The sequence below is a fragment of the Drosophila mauritiana genome, chromosome 3R (genome assembly GCF_004382145.1).
Source record: "Drosophila mauritiana strain mau12 chromosome 3R, ASM438214v1, whole genome shotgun sequence".
Classification (NCBI taxonomy): domain Eukaryota; kingdom Metazoa; phylum Arthropoda; class Insecta; order Diptera; family Drosophilidae; genus Drosophila; species Drosophila mauritiana.
In genome coordinates this window covers 11,569,460-11,597,333 of record NC_046670.1, presented here as the reverse complement: position 1 = coordinate 11,597,333, position 27,874 = coordinate 11,569,460, and the positions used below count along the sequence as shown (strand labels likewise).

Below are 27,874 nucleotides of genomic sequence, written 5' to 3'. Positions count from 1 at the left end.
TTCCCCGCACACTGGATGGTGGGCACTGGGTACTAAGTGCTCGGCTCTGGGTTCTCTGGGCCACTCTGCTCTGGCACACTGAGCACCGAGCTGGCAGTTGGGTAGAAATCAGAGTACGAGCCAGTAGCGCGACCGAGATGACCCACTTTTCGGTATTCGCACTGAGACCCAACTGCTACTACCCACAGAAAGTGGACAACTAGGCGGAGTTTTTTTCTATATAGTAGCAGTGAAACGATCGCGTTTTTCGGATATATTATGTACAGCCTACGTAGCCTAGTGTAAACTATATGCATTTATGTGAATTTCCCAGCGCAAACGTGGAAGAGGAAAACAGGCGACCTGAAAAAGCAGCAGCAGCAGCAAGCAAGAAGCAGAAGCACAAGCAGCAAAAAAGGTTCGCAACCCGTTCAAAAGCCCCGAATGAAAAATATTACAAAAAGTTAACCCAAAAAAAAGGATCAAATCCTGTGCTTCCGAAAACCGCAATTTAAGCAAAAAGTGCCAAAATCGCGTGGTAAATACTTATTTTGCGCAAGCTGAAAAAAAGAGCTGTTATGCGAGCGAGCGAGCTCACGAAAAATTTCGCTGTACACCAAATGTTTGCCCAACAGCACCGCTGCTGCGTGAAAATTCCATTTTCTCGCCAATAACGTGAAAAAGCTCGCCGCGAGTGCAGTTAAAAAATCCAGTGGAAGATATAATGATTCCGGGAAAATGGTGGGCCAGTGAAAAGTAAAAGTGTAAGCATATCGATAAAGGAAAAAAAACGAAAAAGAGCAGCCAGCGTAAAACTACACTCTCCCACACACACTCACATGCATACATATATCCAAACATATACATATACATACTCGCCCACATGCTGATGCATGTACAATATGCAAATGCGGGTAATCACTGTAAAAACCAAGGCAGGCGAAATGGTGAATGAAATCGAAATTATAGAAAAATGCCTAAATAAAATCGGAGAAATTGGCTAAAGGCAGAGTTCAGCTACATTTTGGCATAAAAAAGCGCGCACCCACACACACTCACGCATACACCCGCCACACACATACAGAGAAAGCGAAAAGAGCGAGAGGCACGCAAGTAAAGTAGATGTAAATGGCCAACGAAACTGGAGCAGCACCAATACCACTGCAAATGCCACAACGGCAGGAGCAGCATGTGTGTGTGTGTGTGTGAGCGTTTCATATTCATAAGCTTCCAGCAGCAGCAGCAGCAGAAAAGTCCCACTTTTTGGGTTCGCACTCTGGGGGCGGTTTTCACTTCACACTTGGCCCACAGCCTGCGCAACAACAATGTTAAAGTTGTTTGCTGCTGCGTGCGTAACACACATACTACATACAGTGTACACCCCCCCCCACACACGTTCGTGTGTTTGTACGTATGCATGTACATACATATGTATGTACACAAAAGGTATCTACAGCGTGCATGCGGTTACCGTTACCTTCTCTGGAGCGGAGTTTCAATACCCGTAACAGCACTTCCCACCGATTGAATGCCTTCACGCATTTCGTATATATTTATAGCCCACTGTACTTAGTTTCCACTGCAATGATCGAAAGTCACGCGTCGATGGCCTGGTACACGGTGCGGATACTTAATATAACATTATCACAACCAATGAAGAGAATGACTTCATAGCTTCCTTCTATAAATATATAGTTTTTTCTGTTGATCAATGAAAACTAGTTGGCCAAATTTAAGTTATTATGTTGTATAGTTCATACTTTCTTTAGAATGAAGAACTTAAGTGTGCAACTATTTAATTGAAGTTTCCGTTAAGCCAATGGAAAGATCCCCAGCGTTGAACAAAATAAAGAACGGCTTGAAAAGAAAAGCCATTATAATTTTATTGGATTTTTCCGAGCAGGATTAATCGTTGAGTTTGGCCAATTTTGACAGATGGCAATCATTCAATAATTTATATGCTGGGCTGCCAGCCAAACTGCGGCCATGAGATGTCCACAGGCGGGGATCCCCCTGCTTCTCTTCGTACCCCTCCGCCCCGCCTACTTTCCACTACCCATTTCCCGGTTTGGTTTCCCATCCCATAACTGTGCTATGGTTTTTTCTATAGTATTTCAGCGCCAGAAGCGACGAAATTCGTGGTACTGTGTGTGTGTGTGTGCCTGTGTGTGAGCAGCTTGTTATAAATAGGCAAGATAGTTTTTGTGCTCGTGTTCTGGTTCGCTTTTTTCCTTGGCTCTGCGATTGAGGTCATGCCAGCAGCAGGATAATGAACTTTTCCCAACATCTTAAGCGTAATTGTAATTGTAATTGCTCGACTTTAAAAAAGTTTCTGCTCGCAGTGTTATTTTTAGGACTTGCCACTCGTCATATTCTCGAGCACATTGTCGACTATTTATGCATGTAATTGTTGGCAATGGCTGTTGGCCCCTGCCTTCGTTGGCTTTAATTGTAGCACTTAGAAGCACTTGATTGTTATGGCACAAGTGTGTGAGCATTCAATTAATTGAACGACAGCTCATTAAGGCATCGAAGAGCAGGCAATGGTGCTTTAAAACATTCACCGACCTTTGCTGGTGAATAAATATTAGCTTGGTATGGCCAACTTTTGCATTTTTCGTCAGTTTGACAAGGCAACCGACTCCGGATGCTAATTAATTGCCTTTCTTTGCAAACTTGTCTGTCAACACACAAGGTGGAAATTGCCATTTTGCAGTTGCAACTTTTGTTCTCCGGCTAAATCAAAGTTGCTGCGCGCCAAAAACCGAAAACGCAACAAAGTTTTTAAATTAGTTTGTCGAAGTTTGGGGCCAACAAAGTTGGCAGGAATATTTCGTCTCATTTCTTTGTGGCTTTTTTTCCAACCACGAAAAGTCAACGGAATATTGTTTTAATTACGACTTTTTGCATATTTCACTTGTCGCCATGCAGTTGTAAATGAAATTACGCATACGCCACGTTGTGCGGAAATAAAGATACTGAGATGACAGTGGTTACCTTCCCATTCCCTGCCTTCTCCCTGTTAGATAACGTGCCTCAGTGCCGAGTGAATGGGAATTTTCCATTTAATTTACTCCGATGGCCGCAACGACTTTGGCCAGAATGTGGGTTAATAGAGTGTAAAGCATCGCCAGGCCGCAACCCAGTTTCGGGTGGCTTAGTTGGTTCCATCGGACCTCCGAAGAGGCTGCCTGGTGCGCAGTCTGAGGCTCCGGCTAATCTGCACTTTAAGAACTCATTAAAATTTCAAGCCTCCTCACAACACCACCAGACATCGATGCCACCTCCTCATTGAAGAACGCACTGAGACCAGAGGTTAAATGTTTAATTGCTAACTAGATCGCTTTGCTTGCTGACAGCACTTTAAGTAAATAATTGCCAAGGATATCAGTTTAAATGTGTGTACATTAATCATTCATTTAAAAAACTTTTTCATTCATTTGTTTAACATAATATTTATTTTGATGATTTGCTCGCATTAACTTGATAAGTTATAAGCTTAAAGTGACATACATTTTGGCTTATTAATGGTCTGATGGAATGGACCTTTAACCAAGGATAATTAATTCATGGTGGCTTCAATTTTGCTCTGTGTTTGGGAGGCTGGCAAACAAGTCGCCTGTGACGTAGGCTCCTGTCGCTGTGTGTGTGCGTACATGCACGAGTGCGTGTGTGTGGGTGTGTGGAGATAAATGGTGCCAAGCACTGCTCAAGTCCACGAAAGTGTGCGGCAAACGGTGGGGTGCTTAAAATAGTCACCGACAGGCACAGACAGACACTATCGCTGGGTGCCCAGCGGAGGGTTAAGGCAGGACGAAGGGAATGGTGGAGCAAGTGGAGGGGGTGGAGCTAAGGGGGGAGGGGAGACGTAAGTGGCTAGAGCTGATGTTGTGTTTGAAGACAAACAAGGAAATGACAGCGGCCGGATAGCAATCTAGGGATTCTGCCGGACAAAGAACACGCCAAATATATAAGAAACTAACTGAAAAAAATACACCTACTGGTACATTAAAGGAAATAATGGACTATCATGTATGTTAACGTGCAATAAGCAAAACAAACTTATATCTTAATAAAAAATATCTTAATTTGGGAACCTAAGAGCAGAACCCCTTATAAAATAATAATATTTGCAATGAATAACTCAAAATATTTTGCAACACAAATTCCAAATAAAATAGCATTGCATACTTATATAAAGATGCCTTAGTATGTCAGTATTTTCATTTAAGACTTTATTTTTCCTGGCATATGAAAAGTTGGTTTCAATGAGTACTATTACATTTACTTATGCAATTGTATGAGGTCTTTCTTAAAATTTTCGTTTCTTTCTGTGTACTTTTACAACTCACATCAACAAAGGCCTCTCGGCCACATCGACTTCAATTGCGAAATGCTTGCAATGCGCTTCATCATAATTAAAAAATCCTGCGGCCCACATGCACACCCACACAAGCGCAAATACACCCACACACGCACACAGCAAACACGGCCACACTGGCTGTTAGTGTGAAATGTTAACACTTAGCAGAGTAGCGTAACGGTAACAGCTCTGTTAACGGGACGTGTCCTCTGCACATGCGCGAACTCATTCTCTCTCTGGAGGGATATTTTCTCTCTGGCTAACTCGCAGCCTATGTAGCTGACCTCCTCGCACTGTTACACTCAACTATCTCTTTTGCACTTCCGAAAATTAGAGTAGAACCACTAACAGCGTCAAAGTAACAGTAACAGTAGTAGGGCAAATGTGCTTCTACTTGTTGTTGTTCTTGCAGTTGTAATACATGCACACACACACACACGCACGCTCTATGCATAACAGCAACTAGTGGCTGTGCTTCTCCCATCGCTTTTCCCAGTTCGCATTTTCCATTTCCCTCTCACATTCACATTCAAGTCGCGCTACACTGCAGTTGTGTCAGTGAGTACTTAATATTTATGGTGCATAGTGTATAGTTGAAGTGGAATGACAGGACATCAAGTTGCTATGATTGTCAGTTAATGGGATAATTACTGTGATTGCGGGTCACCTGGAATACGTAATTGAGCCCCATCATTACTTTACTTTGTAGTCAAGAAGTTTTCGCACAGATTGTAGAACAAGTTGTTATTCTATTTTAACGGTTCAAAGTCTTTGAAAAGGTTCTTGTGCAAATAACTATTGTATCCTGAATATTGAAACATTTTAAAGATAAAATCTTGACATGTAATCTTTTCTTACAAGCACTGAGAATGACTCATAAAGCAATATGCTTTTCGATAGCGGGTTACATTAAATTAATGACCTTTCTTCGAACTGTAGATCTTTAAGCATAGAAGAGCTCTAAAGAATAAAATTTTCTAGAAGATAGAATAAAGGTATCACCTGTTTTCAAGCAACAAGATGCTCATCCACCTATAGAAGTTGCCATTAAAATGCCGTTGTGGGCAGTGCTTGAAACCGGAAGGGCGTTTCGCAAATGCCAAAGACTTCCGTTTGGTTCCGGCTAAATGCTGTCATGCAGCCGCCCACTAGGGCGGGGCACCACCAACACGAATGCCGAAAGCAACAGCAACCACAACAACGCATCAAAGGCGAAAGGCAGCATCATCCCCATCATCATCATCATCATTGGCACTGGATAAACGCTGTCATAGCTTTTAAATGTCAGGCATCCGAGCCATCGGTATCGGTCCACATAAACAGTGGCATTGACAGCCCACCGAGTGGGTGTGGGTGGTGCAGTGGGTGGAGTGAGTGATGCCGGGGGTGGTGCAGTGGTGGTCCACTGGCTTCCGATGGATGCGAGCTTTGATGTATTAATAACAATTTATCGATGCAGCGCAGCTCCGGTAAATGGATTTCAATTTTGTATATCCTGCATTTAATGATTGGATTAAGGTTTCGTTTATGGCAGAGCTCAAAATGCCAACCAGCCGACTTCCCTTAGCACTTGCCCAAGTGAATCGGACTTGATAACTGTATCTAGTCTTGCCGCCGTCTAGACAAGCTGGCGCCTTCCATTGTCTCAGCTGGCAAGGGTGGCGTATGAGTAATGCAACTCTTCGGTGGCGTATGCGTAATGTTTGCGCTGGCTCAGTTCGAATCGGTGTGCCAGCTAAAAAGCAAGGCAAATTAAAATAGAAATTTATTTAATTAAATCTTTGGCATACCGTTGACCATAAACCATAAACGACAGCATGTGTTGCACAAACTATGAAATTGAGATAAGCGTTTGAATGAGCCGAGCCGAACAATATAAGATTTTGTAGGCTGTGCGTGGACAATAAATACGGTCAGGCAGGCAATTAACCCAAAGTTCAAAGTTCGCCACACTCCAAACACACACACGTACATCGCACACGCACACACACTGACCCCCAAGGACACGTGCGTGCCAGGCAGCTGACCTATTTCCACACTCGCCAGGCAGCAGGCACCAGCCATCAGGCGCATGAATAAATAAGGGATAATAAAAGCAGCAACTAGTTATAGCTGCCAAGTCCTGCCGTCTTTGCCCAGCGGCAGTTCGTCCATTCGTCCTGCTGCAGATTCACTGACCCCATTCTCATGTGCGATTATCGCTTCCATTGCAGTCGTCCGAGGGGCAGCCACAGCATGCCGTACGAGTCGATGCACCACCATCAGTCGGCGGCCGCTGCCGTGGCCGCTGGCACCACCCCCAACGGAATGCTGGACGCCCTCAGCCTGCAGCTGCGCGATGCCGAGATGCGGCGCACGGAGATCGAGCGGGCGCATCAGGTGAGTGTCCTTCCAAATGTAGTGAATTCATGCACATATTAATGGAATATCAACTGACATACTATAGTTACTTAATAACTTAACAGTAGATAGATTTTGATTCTTAAGAGGATGTTTATCTGTAATTATACCTTTTATTCTAGGAAACCCTGGCACAAATACGCAATCTGAGCGGCAGCGCTCGCCCCGATGCCGAGGCGGTGGAGAATCTGCAGTCGCGAGCCCGGGAACTGGAAAAGAAGGTGACTATATGCCCCCAAATCATAACTACTCAATCGTACTGAACCCCAAAAATCCATAGGTTGCGCTGGAAAATGTGCGCTGCGAGGAGCTGCAAATCGAACTGACCTCGGCACTGAAGGCCAAACAGGCATCCCGCTCGGCCTGCTCCGGAATGGGGAGCGTGTCCTCCGGTGGCGGCGCGACCATTCCTACATCGGCCAGCAGCTCCACCGTCACTTGGGCACCGACAATCAGCCACCAGGACCAAGGATCCGAGATTGATATCATAATGGCAAAGATTGAGCAGGTATTTAAGTGTAACTAATCTCCCAGGAGTGCAAATGGTATACAGATCTTTATGAAAGTGACAAGATTATTTAAAAGAACAGCAACAGCTAACAAACAGCTAGTAGTGGGTGAATAGTGTAGCCTCGAATGAAATTATATTTCGGGTTGGAAATCGATGGGAATGATTTAGGAAATGATTTCCAGCCCGAATTAAAATTTATTTCAAAGCTCAGAACCCAAGTACCAAGTATCCAATCAACGTAAACAGCCAGTGTTGCAGTGCAGCAGGAACGTGTGTTGTGCCTAGTCCTCCAGGTTGCAGGTCTGCTCCTCGGGCCTCTCGGCTAGAGCCTCCTCAATGAAGCAAGTGACTTCCAGCTCACTCAGCAGCGATTCGTTGGATGAGCACTCCGAATCATCCTCCACGTTGCTCGGCGAAAGGCAGGAGAGGAAGCTATCTATGCTGTAGATGCTATTCTCCCGGGAGGCATTCGGATCCAAAGAATCGTTTGGTCCGATCTGGGTGCTACTTTCGCTGGAGCCCAGGGCTCCCTGTCGGAACAGCTCATCGGTGGTACTGATCTGCAACTGGCGACGCAACTGCTCATTTTCCCCGGTCAGCTGGCAGATGATCTGCTGGTTACCGGCACTGCTCCGGTCCTCGAAGTCGACAGTCAGCTTCATCATATCCACCATACGCTCGATGCGGGCATCCTGCTCTTCGACCACCTTCGACAAACCGGCCAGGTAGTGCTCCTTCAGCTGGTAGGTATCGATGAACATGTCCCCTTCGCTGTGCTCCCGGTACTTCTCCATGATCAGCTCAATGCCGTGTTGGAACTCGACGCCGGTCGCCTTGAGCTCGATGTTTTCTCGCAGCATCTGCATCTGCTCGTCGTCGTCGTTCTTCTCCGTCAGGTACTTCAGCAGCTGATCCTCGCGAAACTTGAGGCAGTTCCCCAACTCCTGATCCACCATTGTAGCATCGATTAGTAGCTCATCGGTTTTGAGCTCCAGTTTGGCCAGGCATTCGGCAAACTCCTTGTACTCCTTGATAAGACCGCTTTCGGCCCCGGAAGGCACCGAGCTATCCATCCCGTCCAGCCGGTCCGTCTGGCTTGGATTGCTTACGTTGAATTTGGATTTTTTTCTATACAAAATTGCCTGCTTTGGACTTATCAGGCCAGTTGGGAAAATAATAGGTCAATGCTAAAGTAATAGCCTATTAAGATGTACATTTCGAAGTTCTCTAGAGGATTGCCATTTTACTATAACCTATAATCTATGTATCCTTATTGCCTTGCAGGATAATCGAGTGCTGGCCGAGCTGGAACAACCTCGCACCTCGGCCAGCGCCAGCATGTCAGCATTGCCGCCCAGTTCCATGTTGAGCACGGTAAATAGCGAATTTAGAACCATATCAAAGAGTGGTAAGCAAGCCAGAGAACACACCAATCCCGAAATATATATTAATGGACTTTGTATTGCCCGCAGAACTCGAAGAAGAACTGAACCGCTATAAAAGAGCAGTTCTGGGAGGAGGCGGAGGAGGAGGAAGTGGTGGCGGCGGCGGTGTCTCCGCCCTATCCTCCGGCTACTCGAGCCTGCCGCAATCGCTGGCATCTACGCTGCCCAATGGTGGGGCCAGCACCAGCTTGAGCGGCACCAGCCTTGGCTCGCACAGCGCGGCCGCCGCTGCTGCCGCCCACAGCGTCTCCGCTGGATCGGGAGGCGTGGTCGGGGGCGGCGGCCAAGGCGGCCTATCATCCATATCGGCCCTGGTGCCCAACTCAATCAGCGGCATATCCTCGAGTCTAAGCAGCCATGCCATTCAATCGATGCAGTACGGAACCGGACAGACGTCCGTGGAGAAACTGCTGAGCGGAACAAGTGGAATCACTGGCATTCCATCCCTGCCGGTAAATATTCACACGATGAAGGCTATGCCGACGGCATTAAGTCAGGTAAACCAGCTATTTTCAATCGCAATGAACTACGAACAACAACAGCAACCACAGCAATTATGTACCGCTGCCGATCGATTTGCTTACAAGCTTGCCACATCTAGAAAGTGCTATATATATGCGTTATAAGTTGTATGTAAATTCGATCCGTTTGAGTAGCCATATAGCCTAGCCATATAGCATACAGCATATAGAGCGACCATCCGCTTCTGTTGATCGTCGCTGCTGCAGCCACCGGCCGTTTGTTGTAGTCTCATTACTGATGAAAATAAATACATTCCCATCCAAAGCCACCCACTGAATATCACATTACACTGAATCACAAACACCCATTTGAAAACTAAATCGTTTGAGTACCTTTGATTGCCTGTTACATAAGTATTCTCTGTATCATTGAAATCAAATTCGCTGGCATGCTAGATATTTAATTGTAAATCACTCGTCTCGAGGATGGTATTAGTTATAAATGTCACTAATATTATTCAAATGTATATTCATATATCATTGGTCATGCACAAATCGAAGAACTGCTTCGTGTACTCAATTCATTTCTTGCAAACTTTTATTGTATTGAAATATTTTTGAAGCATTTCTTCGAAGTTCATATGTATCGTTAAAATGATTGTACACAACCATGCTCATGCATCTGCTGCATTTACAGACATATACATACATGCATACTAAGTTTATATCTTTTGAAGGAGTTACTTGTTTGAAAGCTTTCCGTTACTCGTTGATAAACTTTTTGATGGTGATGATTGGATGCTAGCCGTGTTGCATAACCATGAATCCTCGCTTGGAGACGGCTTAAGTTAATTGCAGATTCAATAGCCACTCATGACCAGCCGAAAATCACCACCAACATGCTCAGTTGTTCATGCATAGATGTCCATTTAAGACGTTCTAGATGCCTTTTTCCACTGGCAGCCGAATAAACGTGTATCTGTGATCTCTCTTTCCGTTTTATGTGCTTTCTCTGTCTTCCCTTTCTCTCTCTCACTCTCTCTACTACTACTACTATAATAATGATGAAATCTCTAACTCGATTCCCATAACTCCGATTATGATTGATCTGCGGTCGAAACGAATCAATCAATGAATCAATCGACTCGATCTATATGTATGTCTGCATCTGTATCTCTGTGTGTGTGAACCTATGTTTGTGTAACAACACCTGTACAAATACCACAAACACAACCAATACCCTGTAAATTCTGAAAAAAAACCGAATATTCCAAATTCCACACACAAATAAACACACACACTAAAACGGCAACTGAAATTGAACCCGAATTGAATTTGAATTGAAAACAAATCAATTTCGAATCGAATTGAATCGAACCGAGAAGCGCGGAACAATACAGCTGTACAATTTGCAGAGCTCAACCATGCCCCTCCTGTCACTCAACTCGCATAACCTGCCGCCCGCCGGCTCGACCAGCTACTCGGCCCTGGGCGCCGGTGGCGGCACCTCGCTGACGCACGCGACCATGTCCAATCTGGGCCTGCTGGACACTGGCACCCTCCTGGGTTCCACCGGGTTGAGCGGATTGGGCGTGGGACCAGGTGTTGGCGGCATCACTGGAGCCACATCTCTGTACGGCCTAAGCGGCGGCGGAGGAGCCGGTGGCCTGGGCAGCTCCTATGGTCCGCCGTTCCTGGACGTGGCGTCGAGCGCCTCGTATCCATTCACCGCGGCCGCCCTGCGACAGGCTTCCAAAATGAAAATGCTGGACGAGATCGACATACCGCTGACGCGGTACAACCGCAGCTCGCCCTGCTCACCCATTCCGCCGAACAACTGGGGACTGGACGAGTTCACCGACGGGCTCAGTGTCTCCATGATGCACAACCGCAGCGGCCTGGCACTGGGTGCCCTAGATTTGGACAGTGAGTATAATGGATTAACCATTATCAATGATTATTAATCGATTTCGAATTTAACAAACAGCTCGCAATCATGGTCTAAATGGAGCCAGTGAACCGCAGGTGGATATGTTGGATATTCCCGGAAAAGGCCGCTGCTGTGTGTTCATAGCCAGATTTCCCTATGATCCTCCAGAGTAAGTAGTCACGATTTTTGTTATATGATACCTAAAAGCCATTTCCCCATTGCATAAAGTTATGAAAGTCATTTACACGAAACAAATATCACTCATCAATCTTTAATTAATTAACCTACATTAAAAAATTCAGAATAAATTCAAACAAATTTAAGATTTTCAGTTTATTATTTATTCTCTTAAAACATTTTAATTATAATTAATTATTAATTATTAATTAATTAATACCATTTATGTACACCTATTTAAATCAAAATCGTATTGAAACTATAGAGCCGCCTAAAAGTATGCAATACATTTATATAACTTTTCTTATCAAAATAGCAAACCAGTCGTATACGCGATATCATATTTTCGTAGCTTACTAGCATTTTAGCTTTTTACTCTCAATATAAAAGGAATATAACTACTACTCATAAATCCATATAATTAATAGCTAATTACTTAGATTACTAATGGTATTGAACAGATTTCTTTAGTACTATTTAAAATACTTGCACTGAGCAAGCAATTATGTGTTTTTGTTATATGCTTTTAACTTCAATCTTCTTAACTAACCAATGAGTTCTAAATACAATATCTAAACGATTTTCCTTATGCGCAATCCTTAAACGATCCCTCCAACGGTTGTAAGATTAACCGAACCTATGCCTAGAACACATCAGATTAACCTTTGTTATTTTCAGTGTTCATAATGAATTCCTTTCCATGCCTTGCAGGGAGGCTGAGGGCGAGCTCTCCCTGTGCGCCGGCGACTATCTGCTGGTGTGGACCAGCGGTGAGCCCCAAGGTGGCTACCTGGATGCGGAGCTGCTGGACGGGCGACGCGGCCTTGTTCCTGCCTCCTTTGTGCAGCGCTTAGTAGGTGGGTTAATAAGTTCCAAGCCCTATAGCTTACCCGCGATCTCTGCCTGTATCTGTATTTGCATTTGTATCTGTATCTGCTAGGCGACGACCTCCTGGAGTTCCACCAGGCGGTGCTGTCGACGCTGCGCGATGCCGAGGACGGATCGATGCAGTGCGACACCACGTCGCTGCCCTCCTTGCCGCCGCACAACCCATTGCTCACACACACCCACGAGGATCTGGCTCGCTTGAGTGAGACGCACACCGATCTGGAGCACGACCAGGACGACATCAGCGACAATGGTAACTATTCCCGGTCCAAAATCACTTGGTCCTTTCAACTTGTTAATCTTTTGGTTTTTGTGGCGATCCTCGAATGCGTCGCCCTGTGCATGGCATGAATGTGAGCATTACTTAGACCCTTGATTAGATTCCCGTTCCGCGACTTAATCCACCTTGAGCCGTTGGGGCATCGCTAGCACCTAGTCCGCTGCATTTAGAGCTGCGCTATTGTCCCTGGGTCAATCAGCTGGCTAATGACACACTTCTTGCTCCTCCCCGCAGTTCCAGCACCCAAACACTTGACGCTGGAACGGCAGCTGAACAAGAGCGTGCTCATTGGCTGGTCGCCGCCGGAGCCAGTGGGCTACAACCTCATCGACAGCTACCACGTCTACGTGGACGGCGTGCTCAAGGTCACCGTGAAGGCCAACGAACGCACACGCGCGCTTATCGAGGGCGTTGACTCCACGCGGGTGAGATGAGCTGCCAACAGTGGGAACGAGAGTCATCTTAAAATCAAGAATAGATCGTTTTTAGGATCTACGAAGCAGTGGCATCCTTTGAAGCACCATCCAATCCCAAGATCAAATACTAATGCCAGTGAACCGTCTTTAAACAAGATGCTGTCATGTTGTTCTTAGACGATTTACTCCGGTTCTAATATTCCAATTCCACTCACTATTTAACTTTCGCATGTTACCAATAAATAATCGAGTGCAATACACACATTTATTTATGACTAATACACTTACGTCTATGTCAAATAGCAGTAAATCGCAATGATCTTGTGGTAAAAACCCTACAAATCTGATCTTTCATATCGTACTCCTTTTATATCCACTTGAATACAATAACTATACCATATTCAATTTGACATTCAATCATAATATAACATATGGTAACATAATGTTTCATAAAAGAGAACCTTTAATTTATTCTTGATCTTATGAGACGTCTCGCTCACTTATTCATTTATCAGACCTAGTAATGACATCCGATTCTCTGCTCCTCCAGCCGCATCGCATCAGCGTGCGGAGCGTGACCCAGAACCGACAGACATCGCGGGATGCCGCCTGCACGATGATCATCGGGCGGGACACCGCTCACCTGGGCCCCTCGGCGGTGCGCGCCTCGCACATAACTTGTTCCTCGGCGGTCATCTCGTGGCTGCCGGCCAACTCGAACCACCAGCACGTGGTGTGTGTAAACAATGTGGAGGTGCGCACCGTCAAGCCGGGCATGTACAGGCACACGATCACTGGCCTGGCGCCGAGCACCCAATACCGGGTGACGGTGCGGGCCAAGCACCTGCGGGCCGTGGGCCAGCATGCGGCGAATGTGGGCCAGACGGGCGGAGCTGGGCGGCCGGGACAGGAGGAGGCGCCCGGAGCATATGCCGACTTCCGCACCCTCACCAAGGGACTGCCCGATCCGCCGCAGGAGATTCAGCTAGAGGCCGGTCCGCAGGACGGTACCATTCTGGTGACATGGCAGCCGGTTAACAGGCCCACCTCGACGGGGCCTGTAACCGGCTATGCTGTGTACGCCGATGGTAAGAAGGTAACCGACATCAACTCGCCCACCGGCGACCACGCCCTCATCGACATCGGCAAACTGGGCGTCTTCAATCCGCGTGCCGTGACCATACGCACCAAGTCCCGCGACTCTCAGTCGGCGGACAGTGCGCCCATCTTGATACCAAGTAAGCTCTATCCTCGACTTCCGTTTGAAGCATCTTTGATTAAGGAACTCTTCCATGCTATTTTGTAGATACTGTGCGCAATGCGGTGGCTCGCAGGGGTCCCAATCAGATGGGCATGGGTCCGCAGTTGCCGCAGGGACCGCACGGGATGACGGTGCAGCAGCAGATGGGCGGCATGCCCGGCCAGCCGGGTCAGCAGGGCCAGCACATGATGGGTGGGCAGCAGGATCACGGCCAGTACGATCCCAACCAGATGCAGCAGCAGCAGCAGCAGGGCATGCAGCCGGGTCAGCCGGGTCAACCGGGTCATCAGGTGAGTGCGACGCCGTGCTGGTCGTCCGGCCAACGCGTACACTGTAAATAATGTTCTGTGAACTCGTTTCATTTTATCATTTCGATTTCCAATTGGCTGAGAGCTCTTCTCAATTCTATTGTAACCTTAACTTGAAGCCAACACACCATCGAAGAATGTACATACATAAGTTGATCTCGTGTAAACTTCCACATACCTTCTACCCACCCGAATGCTAGTCACACATAAGGAATACCTTGAAATTTAAGAACCCATTGCTTGTAAAACCCGCGCACCTCCATGCCAAGATTGAATCGGAACTACCCGAAATCCATACGAATACCCTCTATTGCATCGAATCATTTCTGAAGTTTTATATTTCTCTTGAGAGTTCCACGTTGAGCTTTATTTATTTAAACATTTACCTCTTCCTTACATCTTCTCTCTCTGTTTATCCTCCAATATCTTTTTGACTGCCTTAAATTTCCAATACTATATCCTACTACTACTACTTTCGGTCGATTTCTTTTGCAAATGAACCTATTATATACATACACTGAGAGAAATTGTTAAGACAATCGCACAAAATTCACACAAATTTCACATGTCCAAGAACTGCGAGACAATTGAGTCCTCGATTAGTCCTTGGCGATAAGAACCCAAGCAATTGAATTGAGCCCTTCTTCTCCCACCCAATGAACTTGTATGTATGTAAAGTTATTCACATTTTACTTTTATAATTTCATATTATTTTTGTACTTAAGAGATATGCCAGAGTATGCGACTTTTGCTAGAACCCTTTGGTTTATTTTCCTTTCGATTTTGGGTTCCCAGTTAGTTTGAGTATAGTTCACAACTAGCATGTCAGCTGCAAAATGCAATTACCGAATAACAATAAAATATATCTAAGATTTTGAACTTGGTTGAGTTGTTCCGATTTCAAGTAGAGTTCTAACTAAATATTGAGCGGAAATGCCGATCAATTGTCTTAAGGAAAACGCAATGCAACGAACAATTTTAAACGAAACAAGTACATGTTCATTTTCATTATATGAAACCGAAACCAAAACTGAAACACCTTGATACCGATACCGAAATCGACAAACAGCCCGACGGAGGCTCCGGATTGTTAGGTGGCCTGCTCGGTGGCCTCTTCTCGAAACCCACACAGAATCAAGTGAACCAGAATGTAAGTTATACCCACAACATCTCCGCATATTGTACACACACACATACACACACACCTCGCCACACAACACACTAGCGTTAAGTATCTGTAACACTTTGCGTACAAGTATCTTCTAGATTCGATGCATATTTATTTTGTTAGCTTAGCTACAATTATTGCTAAAAATCTGCGACAATTAGGCTTGTATATTCAAGAAATAAAAACAGACTTTGGTTTGGCTTTCAGTTTTTTGTAGATTTTTCTCATTTTTTTCCTTAGTTAATAATTAACTATGCCTTTAGGGAAGAAAATTTAATATTTCGGCTGACCTGTAAGTACCACTAAAATCTTAAAGATTGGAAAATAAATATTAAAACAGGGCTACAAATTGCATGGCTATTTCTGGTCCTACGATCAGTAGGTCTTAGAAGAAAGAGTTAACTTTGTCTACCGCGATTGGACTCAGTGCTTAGTCAAACCTTTTGTCTGATTATTCTGTCCAAATGTATCTACAAATACCTCAGCCTACTAATATATATAAGAACTCCCTTTATACATATGTGTACATACGTATGTAAATGCTAGAAACATGTGTAAACACCCACACAAGTCACTTGAAGTTACCATCAAGACTCCAAACATAAAGAAACTCCGTGCTTTCTTACTACCGACAACATCCTAACCCCTCAGTAATCATACTCGTTTAGCTTCGTACTTCGACTATCAGCTATAGATCTTTGGCTTTTCAGTTTCTATATATGTATTTAGCTCGTAATGCTCCATTGAAACACTCTACACACACTAGACCAACACATACAGCTTTCGTACCTCCTTAGTAGTCTAAAGAGATAATGCTAAAGCGATCCAGCTAAACGCAGACGCCTCCACTTTGCTAAACGTAAACCTCTCTAAAGACAATGTGAATGAAAAACAGAGTACTAATTACCAATTGCAACACCCCGAAAAAAGAAAACCAGTGTCCAAAATCAAACGCTAACAAAATTTTAAATTCATTCAAATTGATTCAAATTCCTGCGATCGTCGCCATCACCATCAACCAGGGCTATCAGCCAGGCCAGCCAGGAGCGCAGCGGGGCATGGTCCCGATTCCAGGAAGACCGCAGGGACCACAGCAACAGCAGCAGCAGCCCTACGGACCCCAGGGTCCCATGGGTGGGCCACGCTTTCGAGGACCAGTTCCCGGCCAGCTTAACATGCAGGGCCAGCAGATGCAGGGGCAAATGCAAGGGCAGATGCAAGGGCAGATGCAGGGTCAGATGCCGGGTCAGATGCCTGGACAAATGCCTGGTCAGATGCCAGGTCAGATGGCTGGACAAATGGCCGGTCAGATGCCTGGTCAGATGCCTGGTCAGATGCCAGGTCAAATGCCCGGTCAGATGCCCGGTCAGATGCCCGGTCAGATGCCCGGTCAGATGCCTGGCCAAATGATGGGACCACGAGGACCGCTCAACCAGCAGCAACAACAGCAGCAGCAGATGCAGCAGGGCCAGATGATGCCCGGCCAGCAGGCAGGGCAACAGCAGGCCCAGCCCGGTCAGCCGGGACAACCGGGCCAGATGCCCGGAGCACAGAAGAAGCCCCGCTACTTTGTGGCCATGTTCGACTACGACCCATCCACGATGAGTCCCAATCCCGATGGCTGCGACGAAGAGCTGCCCTTCCAGGAGGGCGACACAATCAAGGTAAGCCCCCTGATTCCCGAGATAAGCCAATCCACACAGAACCACCAAGACACTTTCCAGCCGCAGCAGCGATCTCGACGAGCAACCAACCAATGGTGAGCCCGATCCGATCCGATTGGATCCGGTCTGATGCGATTAGATCCGCAAAACCCAATTGAAGATGCAAATTGGATGCATTGGCGACCAATGATGAATTGGCTGCGCTTGCTTGTTGCGCTAATTAAATGAATCAGTGCATGTTTTTCCTTCGCTCCGATCTCTTTACATCCTCAGTAATCTCATCCTAAGAATCAGATTCGTTGAGAGTTAACCCCCGACCTCCAGATCAAACCAACCCAACCCAACCACAACTATCTAACCAAACAGTACTCTATATCCACTATGTAGACGTTGTTCTCTCTTCTAATAGTTCCATAAATACTCGTTAAGTTAGCGTTATGCACTCCAATACACTTAACAACTACAATAATCACTCATTGCCGCATAATCTATGACCTACCACTAATATCTGGTTATTCCGGCATATGCCCATTTTATCTAAAATAGGTATTTGGTGATAAGGATGCGGATGGCTTCTACTGGGGCGAGCTACGTGGCCGGCGGGGCTATGTGCCGCACAACATGGTCTCCGAGGTGGAGGACACCACCGCTTCCATGACGGCCGGTGGCCAGATGCCCGGTCAAATGCCCGGCCAGATGGGCCAGGGCCAGGGAGTCGGCGTGGGCGGCACCGCTCAGGTGATGCCCGGCCAGGGTGCTCCGCAGCAGAGCATGCGCAATGTAAGCCGCGATCGCTGGGGTGACATATATGCCAACATGCCCGTGAAGCGGATGATCGCGCTCTACGACTACGATCCCCAGGAGTTGAGTCCCAATGTGGATGCCGAGGTAAGTCAAATCATTTAATCTTTATTTGCCCTGTGGCTCATTCGATTTGCATACAAAAGCGACGTGAAAGTCAGGCAGGAAGTAGTCTTATGGGCGGTCTATTTGGCAGCTTACTGCCAGGATTTAGCCAACATGTTCTTGCTCCGGTGGCCAAAGAAGTGAGTTCTGTCTCAAGGATAAACATAATTGCTAGGAGCTCTGCTAGCTATGAAAAATCATTTTCTTACCCATAAGTAGGGTAAATAATCATACTTGGGAAGATGCCGCCAAAATAGTCATACACTGCGTATAAGTAATATTTCACATAAGTAGTCCCACATTACGTATACGTAATATTTATTTTCCCAGTTCCCAGCTTAGGCTTAGATTAAAAGCAATTAGAAAGCCTTTATTGCAATTCGTTCTTGTATACTTATATTTATTATATATAGAGGATATATAAAAGAAAAGCTTGAACACATGCGCCTATATCTGTATTAAGTCTTAAGATTTTTAATTTTTTAATAATATTAATGTATTTATTAATATTTTAAATTAATTACGTATGTTTGAAATCTTTTCCCCCTAACAGCAGGTGGAATTGTGTTTCAAGACGGGCGAAATCATACTCGTCTACGGTGATATGGATGAAGACGGTTTCTACATGGGCGAGCTGGACGGCGTGCGCGGCCTGGTGCCGTCGAACTTCCTGGCGGACGCGCCCGACCAGTACAACAACCAGATGGGTCCGGGCGGAGTGGCCGGCCGCGGCGGTCTCAGCCAGAGGGGCAGGGGTCAGGGGCCAGGAGCGAGGGGGCCGCCGCCCCCGCCACGTGACAACATGATGCCCGGAATGGGCGGGCGCGGCCAGCCGGGCAAAAGTAAGTAGGCTTTGTGCAGATCGAGCTGCCAATGGACTTTCGCATTTTCGTTTACGTACTCTTCAGTTATTCTTTGGTTCGAATTGAATACGAATTAACCAATGATCGAACGATACTGCAAAACGATTCGAAGAACTTTAACGGGCTAACAAGAGTTAACGTGTTTTGTTTAACGTTTTCGGTTCCTTTTCGGTTGATTCGTTTTCAAAAGAAATCTGAAATACTACAAAATAATACAAAACATGTACTTTAATCTCGAACGCACTTTATAAGATGAATAACTATGCAGGTTCTTCCAGACAACATAACAATTCCACCAGCGGGATAATATATACTATACTATAACAATCCATTTCTGTTCCGATACCCCAAGTGTTTCCTCGTTTTCGTATTTTGATTTCGTTTTCCAAACGATATATATATTACAAATCAGCGAACACAGAGAATATTTTCACTCCTTCTCTCTTTCTGTCTTAACTCTCTATCGCAATAAAATTTCAAGTGAAACAAAACAGTTACAAGTTAAATACAATTTCTGATTTTGAACGCCGCTAATTTGATTTCCATTACGATTCCGAGCGAACTTTTGTACAACTCTTTTCTCCCATTTTTTTCCCCTTAATCTTAAATGCGATTTTCGTTGATGTACAAATTCAATAATTTCCAGCACCAATCAGTTTGATAATTCCAATTCTTATATATATAAATATTTCCTTCTTGTTTTGTACGACTTTTGTTTGGATTCCAATGATATAATTCTAATCCAATAAAAATATAAAATAGATAGTTGTTGTTCTTGTTGTTGTACACACACAATATATCATTTTCCAAAGCATTTGAGCATCACCATCGAAAAATCACTTATCATCGCGAATTGAAGAAGTTATAGAATGAAAATTCGAAACTTTGGGTCCATTATTTCATGTTCATTAACTTTTTTTCCCTGTACATAAGTCTTCACCTAGCTTTATTTTATTGTCTGTACCAATGATTATTATTATTTGATTTCCTTCATCATTCTCGTATCCTGTCTTTCCCTGTCTTGCGTGCCTTTTTCTAGACGTGTATAATTCTAGATGGTCTCTTGCATGATACTTAACTAAAGTATATTTGAAAACAGTCTTCGTTTCTTTTCGCTTTTGTTTCGATTTGTTCGAATTTTTAGTAAAGCAATTGTTTGCCTTATCGATACGAATTACTTGCACCTGATTGCCGAATGAGTTCATTGCTAAGTTGATCACCACCGAGCCACATAGATCACAAAGTCAACCTCTGAATGTGCCATGTGCCTTGTACCGATGACGAAGTAGTGCTAATGCGAAAGTCACCCAGAATGCCCTGATCCACCGACCAGAAAGCGGAGCCAGTGCCAAAGATTAGTGGTGTTGGCCAGTTGGAGGACATATCCGGTCGGGACAAAGGTCCCAGGGAACTACGGTCGAGTAGAGGAGTATGATACCTCTAAGCTATGAATCCTTTGAGTCCCGGATACCCGTAACCGAAACTGAAACCGAAACCCCAAAAAAAAGAATACCCCCAATATCGTTTGAACGAGTACGAGTATCTGCTTTTCGATCAAATATTTCTTTTAGCGTTGATTCCTCTCGTTGATTTATCGTTTTTCGATTTTCTGTTCGTTTTCCGTTGACTTCTTTCCTTCTGGTTTTCTGAATGTTGGTCTTGTTTGTTTGCCAATTAGCTTCTTCGATATATATATATATTTGATATTTGTTAATTTTTGTTCCAAATATAACAACAAAAACAACAACAGCATCAGCAAGGGCTCCAAGCACCAAAATCCATAAAATTTAAATTCTCAAATAAATACGAGCAGTACTTTGTGTTTAATGTACATTTTATATTGTAAAATACCTAATTAAAATTTAATCTACTTATTTCCATATAACTACTACTACTTATATATAATGCAATATATACATACTAAGCCGATTAAGTGCCCGTCCACATGCTATACATATAACATGTATCTTATCTAAAATATACTCTTAACTGCATACCAAAGCTTGTGCAAATGCAAGTAATGTACCGAAATCTGAACAGAATTCAGAGAGCCCAAGAAGCCCGATATCGGGGCTAAAATAGGGCTATATTTCGTTAGCCAAACGAAGAAGGTAATATTTAATTCAATTCTAATCTACTTACGTCTGGACCAATAACCACTATCAAATCAAATGCAATCATCTAACTCAACTTTTTATCTCTCACATTTTAACAATCCGATTTAATCTGAATCCTCTTGGCGCCTCTTTATCTCGTTTCAATTATGTCTTTGCGCAAAACCAAATTTAAAACATAACATTTTTTGAAAAGCCCGTATTGTATTTGGATGTCAAGCGAGACCTTTGGGTCCATTGAAATGTTTTATTTAACCCTTTCATTTTGAGTTGTCGATTGATTTGTTCGTGAAGTGCGGTGAATTATATAGATCAACGATTATTTGATTAACCCCAACTGCGCGCGGAAATGAGTAAATGAGTAAAATATATATATATCCAATCTTTCCAACATTAATCACAGTTTCTGAACAGGCAGCTCCGAACTATATCTGCAAATTCAACGCGAATAAATTCAATATTTCGATTCGTTTTCATTTCGATTTCAATGCCTTATTTCGACCTGAGTTTCAATTACGATATTTTCCGTTTTGACTACTACAACTTCTTTCGAATAATTTTTTGTAATGGTCTGCTGTGGTAAATGTGAAGTCTTTATGTTATATTCGTTGCTATAGATGCTCGCCCTGCTTCCCCTACACTGTTAGACAACACGGGCCATCCTGCCCCCGATCACCAAACGCAGGTAAATACTCTTTCTCTTTTGTTTCCTTTTGTTTTGATATATCGAACGTATGTGAAAAGAAAGAAAAGATATACAATACTTTCATTTGTTTGTTTGTGAAAATAAAAATGCTAAAGCTAATCTAAAGAAAAGAGTTAAGAATACGCCAAATGTAACCACAACTGTTCACCTAATACCCGAAACCGTATACCTACCATCTTATTATTGCTACAAAACAGATACAACAGATAATACAACAACAGTTACCTACTCCTGTACCTGTACCTATATCTTTACTTGCTATCTCTGTCACTCATTACTTTTCGGTTCCGATTCTCGGCCAAGCAAAAAGCCCCCACTCGATAGAGAACGCGGAAAGAACATATTATCCCGACACTCAGACAGAAGTGGAACACGCCATCTCTTTTCCTCGACATACTGCTATCGCTTTCCTGCACACGCGCCGGCTGTGTTGTGCGGACTCTTTCACACTCGCCAGTACTCGACTTGATCGTCCATTGTTCCGTCCTCTTTTCTCTCTCTCTCTCTCTTTATGTCTATAGCTAATACGCTTACTTCCTATCTCACCATGTCTATATGTATCCATTCCAATCCCAATTCAAACGCTTACAGTACAGTACTTGAACATTCCAATTAACGATACCAGAATCAACTGATTTATATATACCTATATATATATAGTACATATGTATAGCTAGCAACATGTTTATCTTGTAGTTAACATCCAAAGACAACAGCGACATTATAAATACAAACATTCCAACCAATCAGCAAAGGCTCGTCCGTGTAAAGATACAATCCAAGATCGTTGCATTCATAGTCTGTAATATAATCAAACTAAGAACAGAAGGTGTATGTGTGTATAGTCTGTATATAAAATCTGACGAGGATTTCAAACAAATATCAGCAGCGATTTCCACAGCAACAATCATTTACATCGATTTTTCTTGAGTTTGTCGTCCACTTGATTTCATACATTTCAATTACCTTATTTTTCTAACTATTTCACTGCTTTTTATTTGTTTTTAGTTCATTTTTCCAATATCTACTCAGCTTACAGACTTTCTAAGCTTTGCAGCAGTTGATCTGCCAAGAAGAGTGGATAAATCATTTTGTTTTGCTACCCAAAATATATATATAAACTACCAATAAAATCAGATGAATTGAAAACTAATATGCTTTTCCTGGTCACTGGAAAAGCAGTTTTTACTTGAAAATATGCCAGATATTATTGCTTTTTTTTTAGCCCAAAGAGCAAACAGTGAGATAAAAAGCTTACCAATTTGTGTACAAATATCTATTCACACAGTATCCGAAACTCCTTATCTTAGAATCGCCAAATACCAGATACCAGATACCATATATGCCAGATACAAAATACACACTCAAGTAAACGTATTGCTGATAAGACGCGATGCATACCTATAAATATATATATATATATATCTATATATGAATACATTTTTGTTTTCTTACTGGTATACGCTACTAATTATATTAATTAATTGCTACTACTACTATATGGAATATTGGATGTAATGTGTACAAATTTCTATGTGATTCACTGTATGTGTAATACCTTGAGTTTTTGGTTTCGTAACTTGCTTTTTAAGTTCTTTTCCCCGCCTCAGTTGAACCCAAAGTGTCTTTGCTTTCGATTACTATCAACATTTCCCTCATATGATTTCCTCTGGCTCACCTTCGTCAAGTATAAGTTACCCAACTAGATTTGCATTTAGCTTTTACTTTTACCAATGCTCAAACACCGAAGTGAAATATATAGCAAAACGATGACTCAAAACACAATGTTTGATTTGGTTCGTTTAGTTCATCGACACAAACTCATACCGGATGCTAAAGATCCGCTGATGATTTTTGATTTCAACAATTATCATTAGATACGTTCACCAAACACCACCTTCGACATTATTTCATCAAGGTAGTGTAAATACATACCATAGAGTTCTAGAACCATAGAAGTCCGGTTTGAACAGGGACATCCAGAGTCCTTTCGCACTGTCCGAAGTTTTTTTTTCTTGTCAGAATGCGTATCTTTTTGGAAATACATATACATTTTATTTTTGCCATGCAAGTTTTTGTTCTCCTTTGGCCTTAGGCTCCTTTTTATTGATTTCAGTTGAGAAAAAGTTTTGAGAAACGTTGCTAGTTCTACATATTTTTCGTTTTGTTCCGAACAAAGGAAGTGTATAAAGAATCAAATCACGTAATGCTACTGTTACTCGTTTCAATTGAGGGCCAGAAATCAAGCCTCCTGCTACCCTCGCTCCATGCGGAGATGATGGCACTCGGAGTCCATTGATTGATTGCTTACCGGCCTGGCCTAGCACTATGTTGCATCTAGAGCGAATCCCCCACGAGGATTCGAGTTCGGTTTTTTGACTAGCCTCTTTCCGTAGTTAATGAAACGTAGCTGCCATTATTAAAACACAACCAATCCATCAACAGCAACTCGGCGGCAAATGCTCGAGGACCTCGCTAAACTAACCGATACCCCAGCTAAAAAAATAAAAAACATACTTGAGAGAGCATTGAAAGAAATCCATGAAAATATTAAGAAACCCCCATAAATATACGTACCATATATATATATATATATTCTTAACAATTAGTTTGCCATTCTTTTAATGCGCCCACCTGATTCCCGATTGGAAGTCCGACTAACGTGTCTTTTGTGGTCCTTGGACCAACGCCACCTTGCAGGGGATGATCGGTCGCGTTGGTAATGTCGGCCTGCAGCAGCAACAGCAACAGCAGCAGCAGCAACTCCAACAGCAGCAGCAGTACGGTCAGCAACAGACGCAGATGGGACAGCAGCAGCAGCAACAACAGCAAATGGGACAACCTGGAATGATGGGTCAGCAGATGGGTCAGCCGATGGGTCAGCAGATGGGACAGATGGGTCAAATGGGTCAGATGGGTCAGCAGCAGATGGGACAACAGCAGCAGCAGCAGCCGCCGACGACACAGGCGCAAACGGGCGGACTATTCTCCGGCGCGACTAGCCTGCTCTCTGGTGCTACCTCGGCTGCCACCGGTGGTCTATTTGGGTCGAAGCAACCGCCCAAGACGGATCCAATGCAACCACAAGGTGGTGTGCAGCCAGCGCAGCAACAAGCAAACGCCTTTGGTGCCCAGCAGCCTGGCATGGGCATGCAGCAGCAGGGGGGGATGCAGCCGGGAATGCAGCCCGGAATGCAGCAGGGCATGCAGCAGGGGATGCAGCAGGGGATGCAGCAAGGGATGCAGCAGGGGATGCAGCAGGGCATGCAGCAGGGCATGCAGCCCGGAATGCAGCAGCAGCAGCAGCAGCCACAACAAGTGCCACCGCAAGCCCAGGCGCCGCCTCCAGGACCGGGCGCCGGATTGCTGGGCGGGCTCAAGGGCATCGCGGCAGCGGCGCCCGGCGGCGATGTCCTGTCGAAAGGCAAAGACCTCTTCGGAAAATTCGGGTTCGGCTTTGGCAAATAACCCCGGTCATTCTATAGGGTCCTGTTATATTATTCGTAGATTAGACTTATTATTACTATTATGATTATGATTATTGCTATTGATTACGATTACTAAGCTAATATAAAGTAAAACACAAATGATAATGATGGACAGACAAACCAATGCTAAAGTTAAAACCCATACCCGGTTCCGAACTGTAGGCCAATGCATATGTTGTTGTTCTCGTTGATATGAAATGATATGATATGACTAATAGTGCTAATACTAATGGTAATATTTTTTATTAATTAAATTAATGAAAATATTATGAGTGACCGACGGACAACAGCAGCATCGGCCGAACAGCCGGGCCACAAAAAAACAAAAAAAATGAAAAAAACAAAGCCACAGAAAAGCCCAGATAAATTGTTGTAAAATTATTTAACAAATTGCCTGCCGGTTTAGGTGACTGCAACTCCATTAACCTACTAAAGGATAAAGCTCTATAATACAAGACCACACACACACATATATACACAGATGCAATACACACCAATCACATAGATACTGAACACACATATATTATACAAATACAAGTAAGCGAGGAGAAGAAATATATTATATACATACATTATATTTACAATTATTTGTTAACGCACATTGTTAAATTTGCTACTGTTGCTGACCAGTTTATAAATAAAAACCAAAAAAGAGACGAGGAACGATATAGAGAAGATGAGAAATGAGAAGATAAAGCAAACACATAAGGTAAACTAAACCGAACATAAACATAAACATACATATATTATATGTATATATTTAAAATATATTGAAAACTAAATTGAAATACACTAAAATTACATTTATAAATCAAAACACAACCGAATGTTGAGCAATGTCAGACGAGCGGAATGACGAAAAACAAAAATACATACATTAAAGTAAATAAATAAATCGATATGGTACATATTTACATATATTCGCATATACTAAATACGATTTCGCATTCAAGCCAACCTCAAATCGGGCGCATTTCCAAGACTAGGCGACCTTGACTTCCAGTCCAGCACAAGAAGATCACTTTCCCCAAACCCCAAGCCCCAATCCCCAATCCACTCTGTTCTCAATCCAGTGATAGCCTGAGCCAAATATAAATCCTAATCCCAAAATCCCAACCGATCCAGAAAACCGAAATTGAAAGCCTTCGACTGCTCGACTCAAAACTTCTTTTCAACGCCCCACTTTCTCAGTGTTTGATGTCCATAGAAGCCATATGCGATAAATATCAGTGTAACTTAAAGCAAACCAAAGACCAAGAGAGATCTACTCCTACATAAATACATATATGGGATACCCAAATGGCAAATACAAATATAATGTACTAAGCACAAGATCGTAGCGTTATAGACCCAGAATACCCAGAAGACCCAAAAGACCCAGGAGACATGTTCACTAAATTCAGCAAGGAGACTTTCTCACACCTTCTTTAGCAACTTAAGCCGCCCCTTGCTACTAAGTACTTCCTATCGCTATCTATTTACCCCTGCCTATCCAAAGTACACTCTTTCGAACGTTATTTTAATATCAATTACTACCAATTACAAATTACCAACTATCAACTACTACCGATAGTTAGTTACGCCGCATACGACTAGTTCGGTTTCTCTCACGGGAAAGCCTGCTTTTGAATCCGATCGAGAGATGATGATAGTCAAGTGTTTCCTAATGTTTAAAATTGCTTTGACTCAGCCCTCATACACTCGGCATACAGATACAAATACATCGCGTACCTCTTGCTTTACGAAGAAATACAAACATTCAAGATGTGAAGAGTATAAAGATAACAAAGTGTATTAATGAAAAAATCTACCAAACAAATACATTAAACGAGGCATATTTAAAGAGCGCATAGAGTTGCATATGTACATGTGCTTGGCCGGCAAAAATAATTGTGAGCAAACGATTACTTTAGATACACACACACACACTTACCATAGATACACAGATACACTTCAATTAAACCGAACACTGTAAATTGTAAGCAGGCAAATGTGCAGTAGTGTGCGGGCAGAACAAATTAGATATCGGAATTAGCCAGATGTTTTGAATGGAGACGGACTTACCGAAATCGAAACAAGCGTTAACTTTTCCCACGTAACTGATTTAAATCTTACAATCAAGTCACTGTATTATTATTCAGCCACATCGGAACTACAATTACAATCTACAAGCCTAACTTCGGCATCCACCGAAGCCGTTTAGTTCCCGAAAAACCGGAAAATATATCACATCCGGTTTACGGGGACAGACCGGAAATACACACTTACACACAGACACAAACATACAGACACACTCTATAATCATTTACTAGAAACACCTATACAAGTATACAACAGTTTATTTCCTCGGAAACCAAGCGAACAATATAGTATAAATGAAATTAAATTCCCATTAAACACACACTGGCAAAAAAGAAAGAAAAGAAATGATAATGGCAATGAGTACTATGCAATATGAAATGGATAAACAAAACAAATGAAAAACCAACTAAATTGTTATACTGTATTATTATACTTTTTCTATAAATTATAATTTCCTTATTGAA

At 43.4% G+C, this 27,874-nt stretch overlaps 2 protein-coding genes across 9 annotated transcripts; one reads left to right on the top strand and one right to left on the bottom strand.

Moving 5' to 3' along the window:
- The first annotated feature begins 84 nt into the window (after window positions 1–84).
- Window positions 85–27,716, top strand: LOC117143414 (peripheral-type benzodiazepine receptor-associated protein 1). 8 transcript variants are annotated; one of them, XM_033308112.1, is made up of 19 exons: window positions 85–397; window positions 6,556–6,721; window positions 6,865–6,963; window positions 7,023–7,250; window positions 8,538–8,661; window positions 8,726–9,150; window positions 10,575–11,085; window positions 11,147–11,258; window positions 11,978–12,123; window positions 12,207–12,407; window positions 12,669–12,859; window positions 13,401–14,088; window positions 14,157–14,401; window positions 15,489–15,569; window positions 16,610–17,251; window positions 17,798–18,139; window positions 18,711–18,999; window positions 21,752–21,819; window positions 24,541–27,716. In XM_033308112.1, exons 1-19 carry the CDS (start codon window positions 291–293, stop codon window positions 25,306–25,308), a joined length of 5,433 nt encoding a protein of 1,810 aa, XP_033164003.1. In that variant the 5' UTR covers window positions 85–290; the 3' UTR covers window positions 25,309–27,716. The 8 variants fall into 8 exon arrangements, with proteins under 8 accessions (XP_033164003.1, XP_033164001.1, XP_033164000.1 ...); XM_033308110.1 differs by having other exon boundaries at window positions 8,726–9,195; window positions 11,945–12,123; XM_033308109.1 differs by having other exon boundaries at window positions 8,726–9,195; window positions 10,545–11,085; window positions 11,945–12,123.
- LOC117143417 lies at window positions 7,375–8,436 on the bottom strand. Its single transcript, XM_033308120.1, has one exon. The coding sequence runs from the start codon at window positions 8,324–8,326 to the stop codon at window positions 7,535–7,537; it is 792 nt and encodes a 263-aa protein (XP_033164011.1). The 5' UTR covers window positions 8,327–8,436; the 3' UTR covers window positions 7,375–7,534.
- Window positions 27,717–27,874: the final 158 nt, after the last annotated feature.